The 23,038-nt window shown below is 35.9% G+C and overlaps 1 protein-coding gene across 1 annotated transcript; it reads left to right on the forward strand.

The window, feature by feature from the left end:
• The first annotated feature begins 92 nt into the window (after window positions 1-92).
• LOC128013953 (mitogen-activated protein kinase 1) lies at window positions 93-23,038 on the forward strand. The gene is made up of 9 exons (XM_052597154.1): window positions 93-534; window positions 13,176-13,358; window positions 14,057-14,246; window positions 15,015-15,131; window positions 15,566-15,680; window positions 17,689-17,820; window positions 17,982-18,091; window positions 19,455-19,583; window positions 20,874-23,038. Exons 1-8 carry the CDS (start codon window positions 389-391, stop codon window positions 19,569-19,571), a joined length of 1,110 nt encoding a protein of 369 aa, XP_052453114.1. The 5' UTR covers window positions 93-388; the 3' UTR covers window positions 19,572-19,583; window positions 20,874-23,038.

Below are 23,038 nucleotides of genomic sequence, written 5' to 3' on the forward strand. Positions count from 1 at the left end.
TATCTGCAACAACTGTAAAACAGAGAGGACCTACCCATCATTTATCACCTCGTCTGGCTTAATAAGTGTAACTTCTATCTGTATGGTACCAAGCTCCGCTCCCTGCCCACGTGACCTGCTCCGTTACTTCCTGCGGCAGCACTCTCTCTCTCGCGCTCGCTGCCGCCTGCAGTCAGTCAGTCTCACCACGCGCAGCTTACTATCACTGCATGCCAGTCAACAACACTTTCACTCCGACGCGAAGACTTCGGCTTAGTTTAACCACGTCGCCTATCCTTCCTCCCGCTGTGTTTTATTCAACCTAAAAGCTTTTCCCGAGCTCCGTAAGCTGCTTTGGGTAAGAAAAGCGCGTTTGTTGTGCGTGTGAAGGCAGCTCAGTTTCTTAGCAATGGCGACAGCTGCGGTATCTGCCCCCGCTGGCGGCGGTCCGAACCCCGGATCCGGTGCCGAGATGGTCCGCGGTCAGGCTTTCGACGTCGGGCCGCGCTACAGCAACCTCTCGTACATCGGAGAAGGCGCGTATGGCATGGTTTGGTAAGATGCTTTTGTACTTGTTAACATGTTACGCTTTGTTACCGCTGTTTTTCCGAGAATTGTGATAATATTTCCTTTTGTCGCTTGCTTTGGATTTGTTCATTCAATCACGGCGCAGTGCACCAGCCCCGCTTCTCTCGTTCTCGTGCTACTTCTCCTTGAAACCAGTTGCATGCACTTTTCTTTTTTTCTTTTTTTTTTACGCTGGACTTTTAAGATTAGCTTTAGATGTGCATTAACAGATAGAGACAAGTTCACACAGAGTCTGACATCTGTTAAAGCATTTCTAATCATTAGCTGGTGATTCATTATTGAATCATTTTGCACTGCAGATTTAATTTAGGCTGTATATTTGTCTCTCTCAGGATTTTTTTTTTTTTTTTGCATTAGCTTTATGTAAAAGTATTAACTCGATGGCATTGCAATTTCAAGTTAAGATTATATAAAAAGGTTTTTGAGCAATGCTACTACTCTAATTGTTTTTAGGTAATGTATTAAATTCATGATAATAATATTTAATATCATGACAGATTAGTAGAAATGTTTTTTTATTTTTTATGCATGATCTGTCGTGCAGTTCCAGTCTGAAAATGCAAAGATATCAGACAGTTTCAGCAAAGACCAGACATCAGGAATGGATCAAAACTTAATAGAGTGTAGTTGTGAAATTTGCGCAGAGCTTTTCCAGGAATGTCAAGGTGGCAGGGCTCTCCTGGGCGGCGTGGGCGCGGGCTCCCCAAGGTTGTGCAAAACTGGTAGGAACAAGAGGCACTTGGATGTGCTTTGCTGTTGGATCTGCCCACGAAAAACAGTTGAAATTGATAGTGCTTGAGTTGGACCTACAGCCCTAACTTTAAACTTCAGTTAGCTATACTAAAGTGGATGAGCATCATTTTCCAAATATAAATGTTTCACTAGGTTCCCAAGACTTTTGCCTATCTGCCTTAATTTGTAAATCAAAAACGTACACAGAAATGTTTATACATTAGTTTTGAAATTGTATAACAAAGGAGACTTGTTATGGTTAAGTTTCAAGGCTAGCTTGTAACAATTGAGAGACTGCTGGCTCAAATGTGCAGTCTGATCGCCCATCTGTTCTGCTGAGAGGAGTCCGTTGGCTAAACGAATGAGCTCATCGCTGGCAGGCCTAGTTTTGGTCTTCTCACATGGATGAATGAATGGTTAACACCCACTCCCAACAGTTACAGAGTAGAACAAGCCACCCTGGGTTGGCTGTCATATGGACGTGTAGGCCTGTAACATGTTGTGCTGAACAGGCTGTAACATTACTGAAGCCTTTGTGGAGCCTTGCTTTTGACTGACATCAGTAACTCTGCAAAAGAGTTTGAGTAAAGAAGCATGTATATTAATAATTTAATAATCAACAAGAACAGAATACCTACCTATACATTGTTATACTTGAGACTAGCATAACAGTGGGCAACTTAAATTCTGTATATTTATAGTTATACTGTATATATTTGGATTTATTTTATAATTATTGGAAAATACTTTATTGACATAATTCTAAGTTATTGGAATTAAATACTGACTATTTTTCATATGATATATTTATTGTGTATTGGTTTGTTGCTGTCACTTGTATGCATAATATTACAAATACATCATATTTACATGACAATGTGTTTCTGAGTATTTGAGAACTTTTGCTCATGTGCATATCAAATATAGCTTCAAGTCATTCCATTTCAAAAGAGTTCCATTTGGGTATTAAAAAGCCATTTTTGGCATCAAATTAATTTTTTTTCCTAGTTTTCATCCTGTTCTGCGGCATTGGATTGCACAATGTGTCATTTGAGATCTTTAATGTGCACAAACTAGTTTTGTAGACATTTGTTTTGGAGTACCTTTACGAAGATCTGCTGATGTCATCAGCTACTAAGGTATCATCTAATATGATTTGAATCCCACTTAGAGTGAATTTTAACTAATTGTTCCTTTAATTCAGCTGTGATCCCATTTTTGGCATATTATTATAATGTAGAAAGATCCTAGAGCTGCTTCTGTTCCTGCTGAAATAAGTGCTGCACATAAGTGATTCTAGTGGATTTTGCATTCTGCATTACACCCCTCTGTCCATGAGGATGCATTTCAGGTGGCCATCATCCTGTCCTGTGTTATGCAAAAGTAAGACATGTTGTTATCATTGTCACTGGTGTTCAAAAACCAGTAATATAAGTCACAAACAATGGGCCATTTGAACACAATCTGATTTCCATGAATCCTAGATTACTTCTCTTAAACAAACATGCACTGTATAGTGAGAGATTCTACAGATAATTCTAAACTGATGACGTCCATAATCTAGGATCTGTTTTCTGTATCTGTAAACACAGAGCTGTTCAGGCAACTGCAATTGTGGGTCAGTTTCTTCCAATGGCATCCACTGGCCTGGCGTTCGCTCAGAGGCCTCCTGTGATGTAATAGCTGGAGAATGTGGAGTTTAGCTGCGTTTCTAAGAGAGGTTGGGAATAGGCTGGGTTTCATTTTTAAACCAGAGAGCAAGTGAACGAGCGAAGAGGGGGCAGGAAATGGAAAGGGAAGGGCGAGTAAGTGGATTTAGGAATGGAGAAACTGAGGCGAAAGGCTGCAGTATATTTTGTTGTTTTGCAGCACTGAAGCAGGGATTCCTGCAACCATATGTGTGCGTGTGCAAGCGCTTGTTCCTATAGCAGTGTCTAATTACTGGAGGTGACGTTCTCTGTAGATTCACATGGCAAGTGTAATTAAGCTGTATTATAGATGCTTAAATACAGCTTTTAGTGTTTTAGGTATTCTGGATAGGCTATTAAACACATTTTCACGCTTGCAGATTGAGGATATCACTTCCACTTACAAAATGAAATAATGTTTGCGTGTCTAAATAAATAGTGTCCATGAAAGAGCCTAGATGCTGTGACATTTATTATGGAATATTACATGTATCAAAGCAACTCCTAATAATTTGATTGTGCTTGTGCTAGACCATATATTCCTAAATAATAGATATTTAAAACGATTATCTGGTAACACTTTACAATAATGTCTCATTTGGTACCATTAGTTAATCCATTAGCTAACCTGAACTGACAATGAGTAATATCTTTTTTTATTATCTAACATTCAGTTCTTGATGGACAAAATAAAGTCCTGTCCTTCCTTTATTTTTTCTGTTTGTTACACCTGGATATACATCAAAATAGAGAAGAAAGCATGTTAAAAATTTTGATAGTTTCATTTCATATTGATTTTTATTAAAAACTTTAAAAAAAAAATTACATTTTAAAAAAGAAATGCTTTTAACCTTTCCAGGGTTCTCACAAGCAGAAGTTTCCATTCAGATAAACAAAAATCATGATAGCACTTTTGTGAGTTAACAAAAGAGGTAAAGATATATATAAAGAGATTTATTACAAGTTCAGAATGACAAATTTTCCAACATCCCCTCAGCTGTTGTATGAGAAACACTCATGCACTAGTTTTCTGTGATTTAATGCCAAGGTAATGTGACAAAGCATATTCCTTATAACACATTTTGTAATAAATGTACATTTTTAAAAATAAAAATAGCTTGATTTACTGTGTTAGTAACTGTGGAAATGCATCATCACGGTCTGTGAGAAAAGGGTCCACATATTAGTAAATGTTGGTATTAATTAGTATGGTTTGTTTTTATTGCATTTAAATATTGAGTTATTTTTGTTATAAGAAAAAAAGTTTTTTTAACCTATTATACTGTATTTTGAATAGCATTTTTTAAAATCTAAATTTCAATGCTGTGATAAAAGCGTGAGCAATTATTCGCAACAGGAAATTTTGATACCGCCATATCCCTACTCTGGAGACTCTAGAGATCGTACGTTCTTATCCTTTGTCTACAATGTGTTGTTACTTGCCGTTTTCATGCTCAAAAGTGTTGCAACTTGCAACACTGATGTGGTGTTGTGTTGCAGAAGTAGCTCTGTGGGTAGCATCTCTAAACCATGAGGAGGAATGCTGCAGGACTGACTACCAGTTACAGTTGCTCTTAGTGTTCACACTGGAGGGTATGACCCTGCCTCTGTACTTCATAAAGTTTGTCTCAGTGCTGTGGTCTTAACACATTTGCTGAAGTCAATGTGAATGTGTCTTTATTACTTAACTTAGCATGCAGATATCTGTGGGAAACGCTGGAGCTTTGTCGCTGCTTATATCAGCTGTTTTATCTAGAATTTTGTCACTTATAGGGTTGGGGTTGGGTTCGCTAGATGGGCATGTGCCAAAACATTGCAAACCATTATACAATTAAAAACATAACATTCTGGTGATCATGATGCCGGGTCAGCATTGTGACGATTGTAAGTCATCAGCCGTAGATGATGCCATGCCCAACCCCAAGTGCATGAAACTGGTTTAATATCTACATTGTTTTCATTTCCAAGCATTATCCTTCTTTTAAATACAGAACATAATGCTCTTGCTTCAGTTTCAGTCTGCACTTTAAATTCACAGTGTGTTTTGCTTTTCTTAATTTTCTACGGACTGATGTAAGGAATCTCATAAAAGCATCCTTCCACTAATTGGATGGCTTCTGCTTTAATTGAATTTGTTAAATTGCTTGATTCAGAATTTTGTGGGAGCACTGCCAAAATAAATGCTAGGAATGTTTTCTCCTATTTAAGACTACCAAAATTGCCCTTTTTATTTTTTCGTTTCACATCTGGTAACTATCTGCTAACTCTATAATAAGGTCTCAATTGTTGACATCATGTCATGCATAAACCTACATGAACTAATAATGAGCAATATATATTTTTACAGCACTTGTTAGACTTTGTTAGTTAATAAAAATAGTATTTTTTTAAAATTTACCCACGGGCCATCCATCGACTGACTCACCAATGGATCCTCTGCAGAGAATGAGTGCCGTCAGAATGAAAGTCCAAGCAGCTGCTAAAAACATTATAATAATCCACAAATACTCCACATGGTTTATCGTGTAGTCCATCAGTTAACATCTTGTGAAGTGAAAAGCTGTGTGTTTGTAAGAAACATAATCATAATCCATATAATAATAAATAGTCCATCCCCTGTTGTCTTTTCACATCAAAATCCAATGAAATATGTGACCCTGGAGGACAAAAGTGTCTTAAGTCACTGGGGTATATTTGTAGCAGTAGCCAAAAATACATTGTAGGGAAAGTGAAATGACATACAGTCAAGTATGGTGATCCATACTTGGAATCTTTAACCATTAGGCCACGACTTCCCCAAAATGTAAGGGGAAAATAACAGATTTTTCTTTTATGCCAAAAATCATTAAAATGTTAAGTAAAGATTATGTTCCATGAGCATATTAAATACATTTCCTACATTAAATATATTAAAACTTAATTTTTCATTAGTAACATGCATTGCTAAAAACTTTATTTGGACAACTTTAAAGGCAATTTTCTCAACATTAAGATTATTTTTTTTGCACTCAGATTACAGATATTAAAATAAAATGTTGCCCGATCCTAACAAAACCATACATTAATGGAAAGCTTATTTATTCAGTTTTCAGATGATTCATAAATCTCAATTTAGAAAAAATTACACCTAAGACTGGTTTTGTGGTTCAGGGTCACACATTTGCAAACTGTTTTCATTTTTTAACTTGAGCCAATGAAAAATAAAAAATTTGCCCTAAGGGCAAGTTACTTGTTTTTCATTGATTCAAGTTAAAAAAATATAGATGTTAATCATTACCCTAAATTTCTTTAATTGGATGAATGAAACACTTTTTTTTTTTTTGTGTATAATATACACAAAGAATATTGGCCGATATATCAATATCGTCCTTTTTTCCCCTTTCTAATATCGTTATCTGCTCAAAAAAACGAAATGTATATAAAAAAAATATAACTTGTATTGGTCGGGCTCTAGTTGTATGTGCTTCATTAAATATAGAGCTTGTTTACTAAAGATGCCTTGAAAGAAGATACAAATGATGATCTTAACCATTTCCCACCATATATGCAGATGCAGATTGATTTCTAAAAGTGTTTTTTTTTTATATTCTGTAACATTCTGATATGAAAAGTGAATCAAAAGCCAACGATAAAAACAACTAGCTAGGTTAGCTGATTACCTTTAAAGTCCATAGATATCAACATTAGTTCATACTGCTGTTAACACGTTCTCTGACAAGCAGATGCGATGAGACTTGTGTTTTCCTGTTTGGTCATGTGATGTTTGACCCATAACCCATACGAATTGTATCATCAAGTATGCCCCATTCAGATGTACAGATTATTTTCTTTTACATCTAATGTTTTGTGTTATTATCTAGAGAAATGCTAATGACACAATTTTAAAACCATAAATATTGAACAAATGTAATTGTACTTTTATGCTGTTCAAAAATGTCACTTATAGTTATGTTATGCTTTTGAGCAATATAACCCCAGTTCTTCTGCTTATTAGGTAATTATACTAAATTTTTACATTGTCTGAGGGTAAGAATTTCCTGTAGCTGCCTGCGACCATTAAATGCGTCACGCAGGTCTGGTGTAAAGGCTTATCTCTTTTGGCTGTTTGCTTTAGCAGGTTTACTCATTCATTCAGAGGCATGTATCTATAGCTGGAGTAAATTGAGATCTTGTGTGCCCTCCTCGCTTCATTATTGTTCATATTATATTCATAATTACGAAAATGACTGTTTGTCCACTTGAGCTTGAGTTCAGTAATAGTATGTTTGTGCTGGACAAATTTCCTGTGTGGATTGTACGTTTCTGGTTTTGTTTGTGTATTGCAAAGAGATTCAGTTTAGATTTTAAATTTAAAGTTTGAGTAATTTTTGTTGTGCATTTTTTTTTTTTTTTTTTTTTTTTACTGTTTTATATTATTGTCTGTGGTTACCAGAAGAATGATAACATCAAAATGAACATGTCAAAACAAGGCATTTTGAATACACTGGGAAATATTGAAGCCTGGCCTGATTTGCACCAGGTTTTGATACTCGTATTGTACGTGCAGTGAGGGATCTAGTCAGATAATTCAACTTTCTTTTATGCACCCTCAAGATCTTGTGTACGCACAAATGCACATGCATCTATATTAGTCAATACATGTACACGCTCACACATGCCTGCGCTTACACACACACACACACACACACACACACACACACACTGTTTGATGCAGGCTGTGTGTGGCTATACTGCCTGGACCGTGCCTCCATGCCAAACTCTGCCACGGTGCCAGTCTCCATAGCAACCTTTCTGCCAAGGACGTCAATCTGCCGTCATGTGAACCAGCCTGACTGGGAGGAGTGTCAGAAGGAGCAGCAACAGAGAGAGAGAAAGAAAGCAGAGGAAAGCCAGAGCGCTTGATTATTTTTATTTGCAAGGTTGGTAGTTACTGCAAGGCACATCAAGAAGATGCATATACGAGTTTGGAAAATCATTACAGTTTACTATTTGGTGGCATTTGCTAAATTGCTGAAGCAATTATCATTGGCTTAACCATTCTTAACCCCTTAGCAATGGTATATTAACACTTTGGCAACACTAGTATCAAGTTTATGACTTTTGCACCCCTCGCATTTCCAAATGTAAACAACTAGTTTTTTTAAGGCCTATGTGATTTCCTTATTCAGAGTAATGAAACCAGTCAACCTAGTTAATGTTCTTGAGATTTTCTGGTTTATAGAATGTGAAAATCTTCTCACTGGCACAGCTGTAAATGTGCGGGCGTTTTGGGTTAGGAACAGAAAGGAAAAGATTATCCAACCTTGAGGTGTACCGGCCCCATTTCCACAAGTCTAAGAAGCGTCTTCCCCCCTCAGAAGGTACATTGAAATAGAAGCATCTCTGTTTTCTTTAAGCCAGAGAAGCCTGCTGATAGAGAACTTGTGAATAAACAAAGAGCATGTCATGCAAACGCCATGCCATGCCATATTGCATAACGCATCTAAATGGGTGAATCTTATAAAACCAAGAACATGTCTGGGTTGAAATTTCACCCCAAAGTCAAGCAGGAAAAAAAAAAAGAAAAAAAAAAAATATAGATATAGAGATACACATATAAATATATTTATTTTGCATTGTGACATTATTCTCATGACGATTAAGTACATTCACTCCCATTTCTCGTTAATGTACTGCAAAAGATATCACTTTAATTAGTGTAGCTTGACAAAAATAGTTCCAAGTATTTATGTATTGCAGTATTGTTGTACTGCATTTAATGATGAAAAAAGTGCAGATACTTAATGCAAGTTATCTCGTTCTCATCACTGTAACTTGAAAAAAAAAACATTATGTAATATTTATGCATTTTTATATTTGTTGTACCCCCTTTTTTATTTATGCAGATGTAATTATAAAATATGGTTCCAAAAAAAACAAAAACAAAACTTCTGGACCCATTATGGTAATGAGAAATTGGGGAGAAGAAATGTGCATAATAGTCTTGAAATTGTCATAATGCAAATAATTTTAATAGTCTACATATTTAAAATTATTTTCATGCTGTGTATTTGTCCATTTTATTATTAAATGAAATCAAGCACATTCTGCCACAGCTCTCATTACTGTAATGCAAATAATCTCATTACCCTTAAATAAAAATCAGAATTAAATGAAGTATTTCTGCATTTTAATGCAGGATTGCCGCAGGTCCTTAAAGTCTTAAAATGCCTTAAATTCAGATTCAGTGGGTCTTAGATTTTTTGGTTACATTACCACAAATAGTTCCCCAGTCTGACGATTTTATTCTGAAATATATAAATATTTGTTGTATTGCATTAAATGCAGCAAAAAAAAAAAAAAAAAAAGCTCTTTGGATCTGTCATTTTAACAGGAATTGTTGAATTGAAGAAATGTTCTTGACGGTTATGAAAACGCTTTGATGCAGATCATTTTAATAGCCACTTATTTGTTTTTATCTTTTATCCATGAGCTTGATGAGCTTTACTCAAATCACACAGTGTTCATAAGCTCAAACGGCTGTGCTGAAGTCTTCTTTGAGTGGTTTTCCTTTGCTCTCTTATCCAGTTGTATTTAACAGACCTTTAGCTACACATTGCAGATGTAAGTGAAACTAAAATAGAGAGTTTGCTGTGCTTGTTACTGTGTGGATTTTCAGTCTTCAGGATATTCACATGCAGCAGTCATTCCCTTCAGTTTTCATGCAGCCCCAGCTTTATATATAGACATCTTTATTATTTTGGTGGCATGACAGTATGCCATTGGAGCGTCTTTTTTTTCCCCTCCTTCCTCCTCCGCACCAAGGGTATCTGGCATTGTCAGAGCATTGTGTAAATTCACTACCAACGTTCAGCCTGTGGCCGCCCCCCTCCTTCACATTACCATGGAAACAGCCTGTTGCATAACTCCTCACCGCAAAGTCTCGCCTGTCCATCTCCGTGGTAACCGTGCCTCTCTTGTTTCTCTTTTCCCCTGCTGTTTTACTGTGTCCCTCCATCTCTACTTCTCTCTCCCTCTCTCTCTCTTCACCTCTGCGTAATTTCTCCACTTTCTGCCCTTTAGAGTGTTTTGTGCACAATGCCAGCCAGATGCTTGATCTGTGAGCGTCATTCTTGTCAAATGACACAAATCGAAAATTGGCATCAACAACAAAAAAAAAATAAACGTGTCAAATTGTGACCTGCTTGGTGGCCATGTTTCTGCTGTGCAAGAGAAAATGGTGCAGATGCTGCATTATTGGTGCACCTGACACAGATTTAGCATTAACAGTGTGTCAGCAGTGCAGAGTTCAGCTCACGGTTATGTTGAGATGAGGTTGTTCTTTGCATTTATGAACATCATACGTGAAGAAGTGTGACACAGACCAGCTTTAGGAACTAAGAGGAAGGTTAGAGGTGATTGAATGAAAAGTAAAGTTTTTTTTTTAACTTTTTGTTATACACACACACACACACGCACACTCACATATATAAACTGCTCAAAAAAAATTAAGGGAACACTTGTGGGTTACATTGTGTTACGTGTTCCCTTTAATTTTTTTTGAGCGGTTTATATAGTGCATACAGTATTTTCCTTTTTTTATATGTAGATCAGTTTAAAACAAACCGTCTTTGCAAATGGTTTTAACAATTTGTATTTGCAACATCTTGCTAAAAATATTGACATAAAAAATATTTAATTTAAACAAAGAGACTGCATCTGGATGTTTGTTCAGTTGCACCTCCTTTTTATGTTTGAGGGGTTGGTTGATTTATTATTTTTAATAACCGTGCTTTTTTGTTTGCTTTTTCTCAAATGTTTAAAATGAGTAGCCATAAATATAGTTGTTATTTATTTATTTTTTTTCAAATAAAACTAAACAAAAGTGAAACTACAGGTTCGGCTCAATAAATTAGAATGTTGTGGAAAAGTTCATTTATTTCAGTAATTCAACTCGGATTGGGAAACTTGTGTATTAAATTCAATGCACATGGACTGAAGTAGTTTAATTCTTTGGTTCTTTTAATTGTGCTGAAATGCCAATCGGCTAATCAACTCAAAACACCTGCAAAAGTTTCCTGAGCTTTCAAAATGGTCTCTCAGTTTGGTTCACTATGCTACACAATCATGGGGAAGGCTGCTGATCTGACAGTTGTCCAGAAGACAATCATTGACACCCTTCACAAGAAGAGTAAGCCACAAACATTCATTGCCAAAGAAGCTGGCTGTTCACAGAGTGCTGTATCTAAGCATGTTAACAGAAAGTTGAGTGGAAGGAAAAAGTGTGGAAGAAAAAGATGCACAACCGTAGCCGCAGCCTTACGAGGATTGTCATGCAAAATCGATTCAAGAATTAATGAACTTGACAAGGAATGGACTGAGGCTGGGGGTCAAGGAATACGGACGTGTCAAGGAATTTGGCTACAGTTGTTGTGTTCCTCTTGTTAAGCCACTCCTGAACACAGACAACGTCAGAGGCAAATTACCTGGGCTAAGGAGAAGAAGAACTGGACTGTTGCCCAGTGGTTCAAAGTCCTCTTTTCAGATGAGAACAAGTTTTGTATTTCGTTTGAAAACCAAGGTCCTAGAGTCTGGAGGAAGGCTGGAGAAGCTCATAACCCAAGTTGCTTGAAGTCCAGTGTTAAGTTTCCACAGTCTGTGATGATTTGGGGTGCAATGTCTATTGGTGTTGGTTCGTTGTGTTTTTTGAAAACCAAAGTCACTGCACCCGTTTACCAAGAAATTTAGAGCACTTCATGCTTCCTTCTGCTGACCAGCTTTTTGTAGATGCTGATTTATTTTTCCAGCAGGATTTGGTACCTGCCCACATTGCCAAAAGCACCAAAAGTTGGTTAAATGGCCATGGTGTTGGTGTGCTTGGCTGGCCGGCAAACTCACCAGACCTGCACCCCAGAGAGAATCTATGGGCTATTGTCAAGAGGAAAATGAGAAACAAGAGACCAAAAAATGCAGATGAGCTGAAGGCAAAGAAACCTGGCCTCCATCCCACCTCAGCAGTGCCACAAACTGATCACCTCCATGCCACGCCGAATTGAGGCAGTAATTAAAGCAAAAGGAGCCCCTACCAAGTATTGAGTACATGTACAGTAAATGAACATGCTTTGCAGAAGGCCAACAATTCACTAAAATGTATTTATTTTTTATTTGTCTTATGAAGGATTCTAATTTGTGAATTGGTGGGTTTTTGTTAAATCATCACAATGAAAAGAACCAAAGACTCAAACTACTTCAGTCTGTATGCCTTGAAAGTGACGTGACATTCAGCCAAGTATGGTTACCCATACTCAGAATTCATGCTCTGCATTTAACCCATCTGAAGTGCATACACACACACTGTGAACACACACCCGGAGTTGTGGGCAGCCATTTATGCTGCGGCGCCCGGGGAGCGGTTGGGGGTTTGATGCCTTGCTCAAGGGCACTTGTGTATTTAATACACAAGTTTCACAATTTTATTTGAATTACTGGTAGCCTACTGAAAAATATTCTGTATTCTTAATGCTTTTTTATTTTTGCTTAAAGTGTTTTATCATTATCAGTCCTTCAAGCATATTTTCCACCACCATCCTTTTCCCACTTTTAAATATTTTTGTAAATTTTTTTTAAACATTATTTTTTACTTAACATTGCAAAACAGTCAGTTCAGCTTCATGTGTACAGTCTTTCTACCTAAATAAATAGGTATCCTTTCTAAATTTTGAAGGGACAAAAATAAGCCCCATACGTAAATAAACACATGTAGAAATATGTAATAAGCAGATTTGTATAAGCTTACATAGGTGTACATATTCCCCTCATACACAAGCATATATCGTGCTCTTTCCTCTGTTTTGACTTCTACACTTTGTAAATTTTCTCCAGTGCCTTTCAAAAGTCTCTGCTTGTCTATTGTATTTTTCAATAATTTATATTTCTGAGAAGTGTTTTAAAGCAGCTTTTCTAACAGTCCACTGAAAAGTGCCCATAATGGAAATGCCCATCTGCGTTCCCTTCATCTTTTCCATTGTATTACACTACACTCATTCTTATATTGTATACTTGATATCTCAGTGTCATTTGTTAAACATTAAATGTTGTTTGTGTGGTTTTCTTTTAAATTTTTTGATTGTGTTATAATGACAGAAAGCTACACAACACTGTTTTTTAACCAAGAGGAAAAAATATTTTTTTGCTGTCTCTTTGTTTCAGCTCGGCATATGATCGTGATAATAAAGTGCGTGTGGCGATAAAGAAAATCAGTCCGTTTGAGCACCAGACGTACTGTCAGCGCACGCTCCGTGAGATTAAAATCCTGCTCCGCTTCAAGCACGAGAACATCATCGGCATCAACGACATCATCCGCACCCCAACCATCGACCAGATGAAAGACGTGTATCCTTTTTAATTCTATTTTAACCTGGAAACAAATGTAGACTTATTTCTTTTTCTGTCATATTATTTTAGACAAGCACATTAGTGACATTGATTATGTGGCTCATTTGCACAAACAGTCAGAATTTCTTCCATTGAAGCGAAAGATGCTTTTTTTTTTTTTATCATGCTGGAGAACATCAGGTTTTACATTTGTCATTTCAAGTGCCGTCATCATTAAAGCAAAAAGAGAGACAAACCGTGACACATTTAATTTTGAATTCAATACATTTTTCCGTTCCGCTTCCTAAATATTCATGTTCAGGCTGAAAATGCGGCCTCTGGCACAAACAATGCTCTTTTCCAACTGTGTAGGCTGAGACAATGCAAAAATCTCTAGTAAAGAGTTAATTTTAGGTGTGAAATCGATAGTCAGTAGGCGTGTGGATAGTGAGAGTAGTTTTATATGATCTAATCGCTGTGTTGCTCTAATATGGTTAGTGTCATATCAGAGCTGCGGTTGAAGAGTGTAGAAACAAGATCTTAAAGGCCATGCTTTACTTTCTACTGAAATTAATACAGGTCATAGGGATGGGCTTGTACTTTTTGTTGCTTGTGTAGCATGAACTTCAACAAGCTTTTGTCAGTTTTTAAATGCACCCATTTCTCTTTTCTGATCACCAAGCTTTGTCTTTGACCTTGACGTTGAAAAACTCTAGCTACATTGTACAGGATTTGATGGAGACAGACTTATACAAGCTGTTGAAGACACAGCACTTGAGCAATGACCACATCTGTTACTTCCTGTACCAGATCTTGCGTGGCCTAAAGTACATCCACTCAGCAAATGTTCTCCACAGAGACCTGAAGCCATCTAACCTGTTGCTCAACACTACTTGTGACCTCAAGGTGAAGTACACTGCAGTTCTTTGCCATTATGCCATTTTAAACCCCTTTAAAGCTGATGTGTGTCTTTTCTGTGTCACCGAATGGAGCTGCAGCTGTGTTGGTTTTACAAAAAAGCACATAACTTCCATTTTATTAATGTTCTTCGCTGTAAGTGTTACAAATATAAAGTTATTCCATTTTACAAAACAGCTCATCAGCCAATCAGAGCACAATAATTTAATAATAGAAATAATTTGAAATAAAATGTAAATCAGTGTTATTTTAGTATTGAGATACTTTTATAGATGTTAATATAGATTTCTACATTTACCTTTGTAATTTTTATTAGTTTTTTTCTGTATAGTTCATTTTTATTTACATTTTTATTTTGTTATTTTAGTATATCAACTTTAAATGAAAATTAGAAATGTTGCCTTAGAAAGTACCTGAAATCTTTTGAGATTTTATTTCATATATTTCATTTCAAGTAATGAAAATGTTTTTATGGTTTTAGTTTAACTATAATAATAGTTCAAATAACTGACGTACATTTTTAAATCAAATAAAATGAAATAAGTTTATAAGATACTTGTAATTTAGTTTACAAATTATTTTTAAGTTAGCAACTGTTCTGCAGTTTCAGGCATAGTCCTTGTATTTTTACAACTCCATTGCCACCACACCATACCATGCTTTATTAATGCAAAGTAAGGTCAGGCTCATCTTGGACATTGCTGAATATTCAGAAATCTTTGTAACTTTTTTTTTATTTTTTATTATCTTCTGCAGATCTGTGATTTTGGGCTCGCCCGAGTGGCCGATCCAGACCATGACCACACTGGCTTCCTGACGGAGTATGTAGCCACACGTTGGTACCGCGCACCCGAGATTATGCTCAATTCCAAGGTGAGGAATCAGTCTTCACGAGAGTTAGTAATTTTATTGCTTGAACTTAGACTTATTTGAGTTATTTTTGAGTTAAATGCAACATTTCCAATGCAACGTTTTTCATCTAATATTTATAATGTATTTTATTTCAACTTTTATTTCTTTATTAACAAAAAGGTTTTTAATAGTTCTATTTTTAGCTTTAGTTTAGCCTTAGTTTTTAGTTAGCTTTTAGAATTTTAAAATGGTTTTTTTTTTTTTTGAAATTTAAATGTAAATTGTCATCATTTGCCATCATTTACCATGCTACTTCTAAGATTGCCATGGTATTACTGTGATGCATACCACACAGAAAATTCCAATACCAAAAAAAAAAATAAGATAAATTTTTGCCATAAAAGTTAATAGCTATATCAGTAAACAATATCTTCATGTCTGTGTCTGTCTCTCAGGGTTACACTAAGTCCATTGATATATGGTCGGTGGGTTGTATTCTGGCTGAGATGCTTTCGAATAGACCCATCTTCCCTGGGAAACACTATCTGGACCAGCTTAACCACATCTTAGGTAAACAACCTTGTGGACTTTATGTATTACCCAGCCTGCAGCCTTTGAATTCACAGCTTATAGCTGCTAGAGAAGGGTTTGGGTCAGTCATAATTGCCATGACGTCGTTTTCCTGTAAGTATAGTGTGATTAGTCATATGATATTTACAGCTCAGGTGAAAAAAAGCTCACTGGTTCTTATAAAAAGACTTTAGATTTAGAAATAACTTTAAGATTTTAAACGTATACTTCCAGAACTGCATTGAAATGAATAGGAATGTTTACAGATTTGCTCATAGTTGCACCACTTGCAAAAAATAATATAGATTTTTTTATAATTAATACAAAATAATACAACAATAAATAATAAAATAACAATGATATTAATAATTAAAGTTATAATTTTAAAGGCATATTGATATATAATAATACAATTGGCAGCCCTACAAAAAAGCACAGCGAATCTGGAGCCATTTTATTTATTTTAAATAGCAGTTTTTATCAGAAAATTTTTGCATCACTACAAACAGGTATATCCAACCTTTAGCTATTTAAAATATATTGCATTTTAAATCAAAAGCCATATTACATTTTGAATCACAGAAATTTCCTCAAATCATGCAACCCCTAATTCTTGATAGATCTGAACTTAGTTTATGTTGATTGTTGAGGTGAACACTTAAATCATGTGGGACATCAGGAAGACTAAACAACACATTGTCTGCACTGACATCAAACTCTCCTCATAAAGAAATATGAGATGTTTTTGTTCAGCTTCCATAAATCTGTCCATCTGTATTGGAAAACATGCTTTCTCAGTCAGCTGAATAATTGATGTACTTTGAATGCTCTTCAAAAGCTCTGCATAGGCCATCCATCTCTGAACAGAGTCTGAAACATGATCCATTGTGGTCAGTTTTGCATCGTAAGACTGAGATAGGCGCTTGATGGTTATCGTCAAAAAGGCTTGATCATCATTTCCCTTGCAAGCACGTCAGATGTTGTCGCTTCCCTTCTTTTTATTTTTCCTTTCTCCATCCGCTGCATCAGTTAAAAACTGATTTCCTGTCAGAGATGCTGTTGAATTTGACCCTGCAGTGAGCTGATAATGGTGTCCGAGCTGCTGTGTGTGTTTGAGGCACTGATCTATATATGTTCTCTATTATAGATCAGTGGTTTACTCCTAAAGAGACAATCTCTTTAGTATTTCCATGAACATGTGTCTTTGAACCCATCTGGCCTGTGCGAGCAGATGTTTCCCTGTTGATAACTCCACATATTTCCTCATTTAGATTGCATGTGCATATCATTAGCCTGGAGCCCTGGGTTATTGTTGTACTGTCTCTCTCATTCTCTGGGCAAGCATTTATTCAATTCGCCATCCACAGAACCAAAAAAAGTAATTTCAAATTAAATAGGCTGTTTATCCTACCGTACTTCACACTGGCGTTCATCACAGCTATTGATTAATTATATAAACATGAGCAGAATGGTGTGGTTAAAAAATTTATATCTGTGTTGTCTCAACATTATCCACAACTAATTTGAAGTCTCAGTCTCAAAACTTCTAGCAAAATGGCAAAAGATATCTCAAAAATATTTACGACCGTTTTCAACACTGATCATTAGAAATAATTGTTAAGCAGCAAATCAGTATATCAGAACAATTTCTGAAGGATCAGGTGACACTGAAGACTGGAGTAATGATGTTGAAAATTCAGCTTTGAGATCACAGCAGTAAAATACATTTTCAAAATATATTCAAATAGAAAAGTTGATTTAGATTTGTAGTAATATTTCTATTGATATATTGTAATTATATTGTGATCAAATAAACGCAGCCTTAGCGAGTATATGGGACTTCTTTATATATCAAACTACTTTTTATTTTCTTTATATTATTTTAAAACATCAAGGAAATAATGATGCAACAAGACCAAGCACATTTGCTTTTCTGTTTATTCTCTTGTTCTCCTGGTCTATATTTTCATCATTTAATCTTTTTATTTGTCTTCTCTCGCTCCTGTAGGTATTTTGGGCTCCCCCTCTCAGGAGGATCTCAACTGCATTATCAACATTAAAGCAAGAAATTACCTTCTGTCACTTCCGCTCCGCTGCAAAGTTCCCTGGAACCGCCTGTTTCCTAATGCAGATCCTAAAGGTCAGAGTTCAACTCCACTCACAAAGAAACTAGACCTCATATATGTCTCACATAATCGAACTAATTTTGCAAAACATGTTTGAATTTCTGGCTTGGCAGATCTGTACTTCCTATAATCCATGGTTTGTTTTTAATGAACTGGATTGTCTGTTTTCTTGTAGCATTGGACCTGTTGGACAAGATGTTGACCTTTAACCCTCATAAGAGGATTGAAGTGGAGGAGGCGCTGGCTCACCCGTACCTGGAACAGTACTATGACCCCACAGATGAGGTCAGCTCACTACTAGTTTTCTTTTTTAATTCTGTCAGGATTCATTTTGATTATAGTGGAATATTTTTCAAGCAATACTAAGATAACAATACACTGGGAGACGATAAGAGCAACAAGACAAATAGTATTATTGTTATTGTGGTTGTTAATCACGGTTGGGGAGAAACAGAATACATTAGTAATCAGATTACAGTTACATTGCGTAAAAAAAAAAAAATTATTAATACTATACTATCAGGATTACAGTGGTTTCATGTTGGTAAGGAATACCTGACGACGGGCCGTTGAATTATTAGGAAATATTGATCCGAGGTGTTGATGAATCGACACCAAAGCGTCAGACTAATGCAGTTATGAGAGAGAGAGAGATTAATCACGCGTGCTAAACTATTTTACTGATATAATCATCAGACCAGCGGTAACGAGGTGTTTCTGTGCCGGGTGTGTGTCTATAGTACTATTTGTGTGTGTGTCTGTTTGGGAGCGAGAGAAAGAGAGTATGTGCTCTATATCATAAAACATGGATATGATTTTATCATTTTTATCCGATTGTTTAAAATGTATTTGATCGGTCATTGTTGTTATGAGTTTTGTTTATTTTCTTGTAAGGACCTATGAAAATAACAATAATAGTTATATAATGACAAATAGTAATAATAATAATCTTTCTTTTACATGCTTATTGATAATATTTAAACAGTAAAAGATAAATATAGAATCTTCTATTCTGTTTTTAAGAACACTATCTTCATCCTATTATCTTGGAGTTTATGGGGATCAAAGGTTGAGAGCGTTTCAAACATGAGCACTATGAAGTGCACTTTAATAGCCATATGGTCATGATAACCTTTCACTGTCTATAGACTGTCTGGTAAAATGCAATTGGTTGTCTAAGCAGTTGAAATGTAAGATTTATATATAAATATATATGTGTGTGTGTGTGTATGTATGTGTATGTATGTGTATGTATGTGTATGTATGTGTATGTATGTGTATGTATGTGTATGTATGTATTTTTCTTTTGTCTCTTGTGTACTGGAAGCTTATGACACTAAATCAAATTCATTGTATGTGCAAGCATAGTTGGCAATGAAGCTCTTTCTGATTGTGAAGTAATGTGTGCTCAGAACAATTTCTGTATTATGAATGCCTTTTCACATTTTATATTGTTTGTGTTTATGGCTGCATAGTTTCATTCAAGAATTACAATTACATTGTTGCATAGATTTGAGCACTTGTCCTATTGGACGGAACATTGTACTCGGTAAATGTAGGACTTTGTCTACACTGATGTCGTACAGTAGAGGTATTGTGGGTAAAACATTTTATCCCACGTTAACTATGTTTTTTTTTTTCATCATAGCCTGTTGCAGAGGCTCCATTTAAGTTCGATATGGAGCTGGATGACTTGCCCAAAGAAACTTTGAAAGAGCTGATCTTTGAAGAAACTGCACGCTTCCAGTCAGCTTACAGACCATAGACTGACACACAGGTAAACTGCAGACTGAAGCCAGATGAATGCATATAAAATCAATCACATGGGTCAAAGCGAAAAAAAAAACTGTAACTGTAAGCAAGTGCAAAGAATCCAGTCATTTTGAGCTCTTAAAGAGTCATTTCCATTCTGTTCATTTGTTTAAATGAAGTTTCATAGTTCTTTAAGTATCACATGATCCTTCAGAAATCATTCTCAAATACTGATTTGCTGCGTAAGAAACATTCTTTATTACTGGTCAGTCTTGGTCAATTTAAATGGATGGTTCACCCAAAAATGAAAATGTGATGTTTATCTGCTTACCCCCAGGGCATCCAAGGTGACTTTGTTTCTTCAGTAGAACACAAACCAAGATTTTAACCGTTTCAGTCTGTCAAGTCATATAATGTAAGTGGATGGGAACCACAGCTTTGAGAGTAAAAAAAAAACGTACACAGGCAAAACCAAAATAAACCCTGCAGATCGTGACTATACATTAATTTGTAAAGACACAAAACAATCGGTCTGTGCAAGAAACTGAACGGAATTGATATAGTTTTTTTTACGTCTGATTCTCCGTAATGTCCGAACTGTCCTGAGAGAGTTCTCAAAAGCCGGTGCATGGTGCGTCATCTTCTTCTTCTTGCTTTATGGTGAATCACAGATTTATTAGTGCATTACCACCACCTTTTTCTCAAATGGACCCAAATAAGATTGTAGATAGTGTCAATAGTCCATTTGAGAGAGAGCTGGTGTTTGTGTTCTTGGATGCCCTGGGTTAGATGAACATCAAATTTTCATTTTTGGGTTAACTATTCCTTTAATGCATCTTTACGGAATAAGTATTAATTTCTTAAAAAAATAAAAACAGAAACAACTCTTTTACTAACCCCAAGCTTTTGTGTGATTTCAAATAAAGAGATGAACGGGTTTGTCAGTGGTGTTAAGACATGCAGTGGATTACAAGAACTTAAATATATTCAAAAAGCTGAAACTACTGGAGTAGTTATTTACTGTTATTTACCCTATTTTATTAGCAGGACTGTTTTGTTCTACTTGCATAATGTAACAATTCTAGATGGACTGAAAATGGAGTCAACGACAACCATGGACTCCAAACTTTTGAACGCTGGTGTACATGCTGATGTGTTTGAATTACTCACCAAACCCGATTTTCTTTTACTGTAATTTAGCACGTTGCAAACCTCAAACTCACATCCCGGTTGGAATATAGTCGTATTTGCAATACATGCCATGCTTTAACCATAACTAATGTTGTTGTTTTTTTCTTTTTTTTTCTGTCTGTAGGTGTTGGTCTAGATTCAGTCATGCTGATGCTTCTGTCTCCACTCAGCTGTGTGCTGTGGTCCTCTTTTGGTCTTCATCGCAATCATCATCATCATTATCTTTATCTCCTCCTCTTCCCAAATCCCAAAACTACAGGCAGCCCTTCAGTTCTTCTGGCCTCGTGCTGGCTCCTGCTCTCTTCACCTGCTTCTCTCTTACGGTCTCATTACAATGAACGTGCTTCTCACACTCTCTCTTCCTGTCCATCTGTGCGAAAGTTTGCCCACGTGTGTTTGTGTACAACATCTCATCAAGGTTTTTTGATTCCGATTAACCCCTCGCAGTCCTCTGATACACTTCGGTAAATAATGTCTATGATAGTGTTGTTGTTGTGCTTCTTTCTAGCCTCCTGTTAATATTTCCAACAAGCTGGTTTTCTAAAGTGTCTGTAAGCCATTTTGAAGTCCCACAGAGGTCAAACAGGGAGAGAATGAGGGCTCAGATCTCCTCTATTCTTAAATATATATGCAGTGGACAGGCATTTATCCACATTGTGCATCGCCAATTTCCTCAAAGTGCACAGAGCTCGAAATTTGCCACGGTGCCATTTTAAGGCGTTAATATATTTTCATAAAAGCAAATATGTATTAACTAATGACCCATTAAAATGTATTCAAACTTTTTCATTTATCAGATTGTTTTATAACCCCCATATAAGTGACTTGACTTATATACATATACATACATGTGTGATTTTTAAAAACCTGTAATTATTTATATACATTAAAACCTGTAGGTAGTTATAATATATAATTACAAGTTTTTAATCAACTTATTATATAAATGATTTGTACATTGATTCTCAGTCATGATCACTTCTAGAAACTTTAGAAAAGACAAATCCGTTAAATTTGCACCAAAGATTCCCCTTTGAAGATGTTCTGCCATTTTGGAAAATGTGTACTTGTGTCCAAAATTTGACTTAAGCTCTCACATTACTGTACAGTACCTGCCAAAAAAAAAAATATATATATCCCAAAATCCAAGTGTCTTTAAATCTAAAGATGCACGTAGGTCCATTTAGAAAGTAGACTTTATCATTTTAGTTTAGAGGAACTTCTGTCATGGGACGAAGAACAGTTCTGTGATTTTAAATCATAACTGGTAAATTTTCAATCAGTGTCTATTATAATCGCACAGTGCCTGTCATCTGTATTCATTTTTTCCCTTTTTGTATTTTTCTTTGTATTATATTTGCTTTCCTTGCACCCCCAGGCGCCTTGTATCAATAAGACTGTGCCCCTTGCATGACTGTTAAGAAGCTTTCTATACAAAGAAAATGGAAGTGCCACATTGCTGGGGATTCCGCTACTGGACTCTCAGGTTTTTGTTATATCCTACCTTTTGTGGTCTCATATATAGAGTATTAGCAGTTCAAAAAGAAAAGGGAAAAAAAGCTCTTTATTTTGCTTGTACATTTCAGTTGCACTTCTTTCAAAATCCAGGTTGCTTTCAGTGTTTGAAGAAGAAATATTAATTATCAAGATTAGCTTTTTAGATGAACTAGCTCAACCAGAACGTCAGGTTTAATCCCACGTGGAAATTAGGAGCATCTAGCCATGGAAATGCACCTTTTATTAATCAATTTCAATCATGAGATACTGTCTGCTGGTGAATGAATAAAGTGGTGTGTCAATACCCAGGCGAAATGAGTCTACCTGGATCTATGTGTGCTGTAATGCATACTATTGTGCAATTTGTAAGCGAGACCGCACTTTGTGAAAATGGACACCTAAGAAATTAAGTTATTGATACTGATATGCGCATATGTGCATGGCTTCATTAAGTGTTTCTTTCCCACACTGGCTTCCTCTTTTGTTTACTTACCCTACATTTCTTTTGCCTATATGTATCTGGCAAGACGCCTCCTAGTGGTGGTATCAGATTTTGGTTGATCAAGGAGAGAATGGGCAATTCTCTTATATAAATAATGAATAAAAATATAAAAAATTGTGAAACTCTGTAAGAAAGCTTCTGCCGAATCCGTGTCTGTTTCTGTGTGCCTTGATGCGTCACAAATAACATTTATTGTGCAGCTTTGTTTAGTTGGAGATCAGTTGTGATTTTATTTGCAGTATACTCTTGAAATTTATATATATATATATATATATATATATATATATATA

Source organism: Carassius gibelio, chromosome A5 (genome assembly GCF_023724105.1).
Source record: "Carassius gibelio isolate Cgi1373 ecotype wild population from Czech Republic chromosome A5, carGib1.2-hapl.c, whole genome shotgun sequence".
Taxonomy (NCBI): Eukaryota; Metazoa; Chordata; class Actinopteri; order Cypriniformes; family Cyprinidae; genus Carassius; species Carassius gibelio.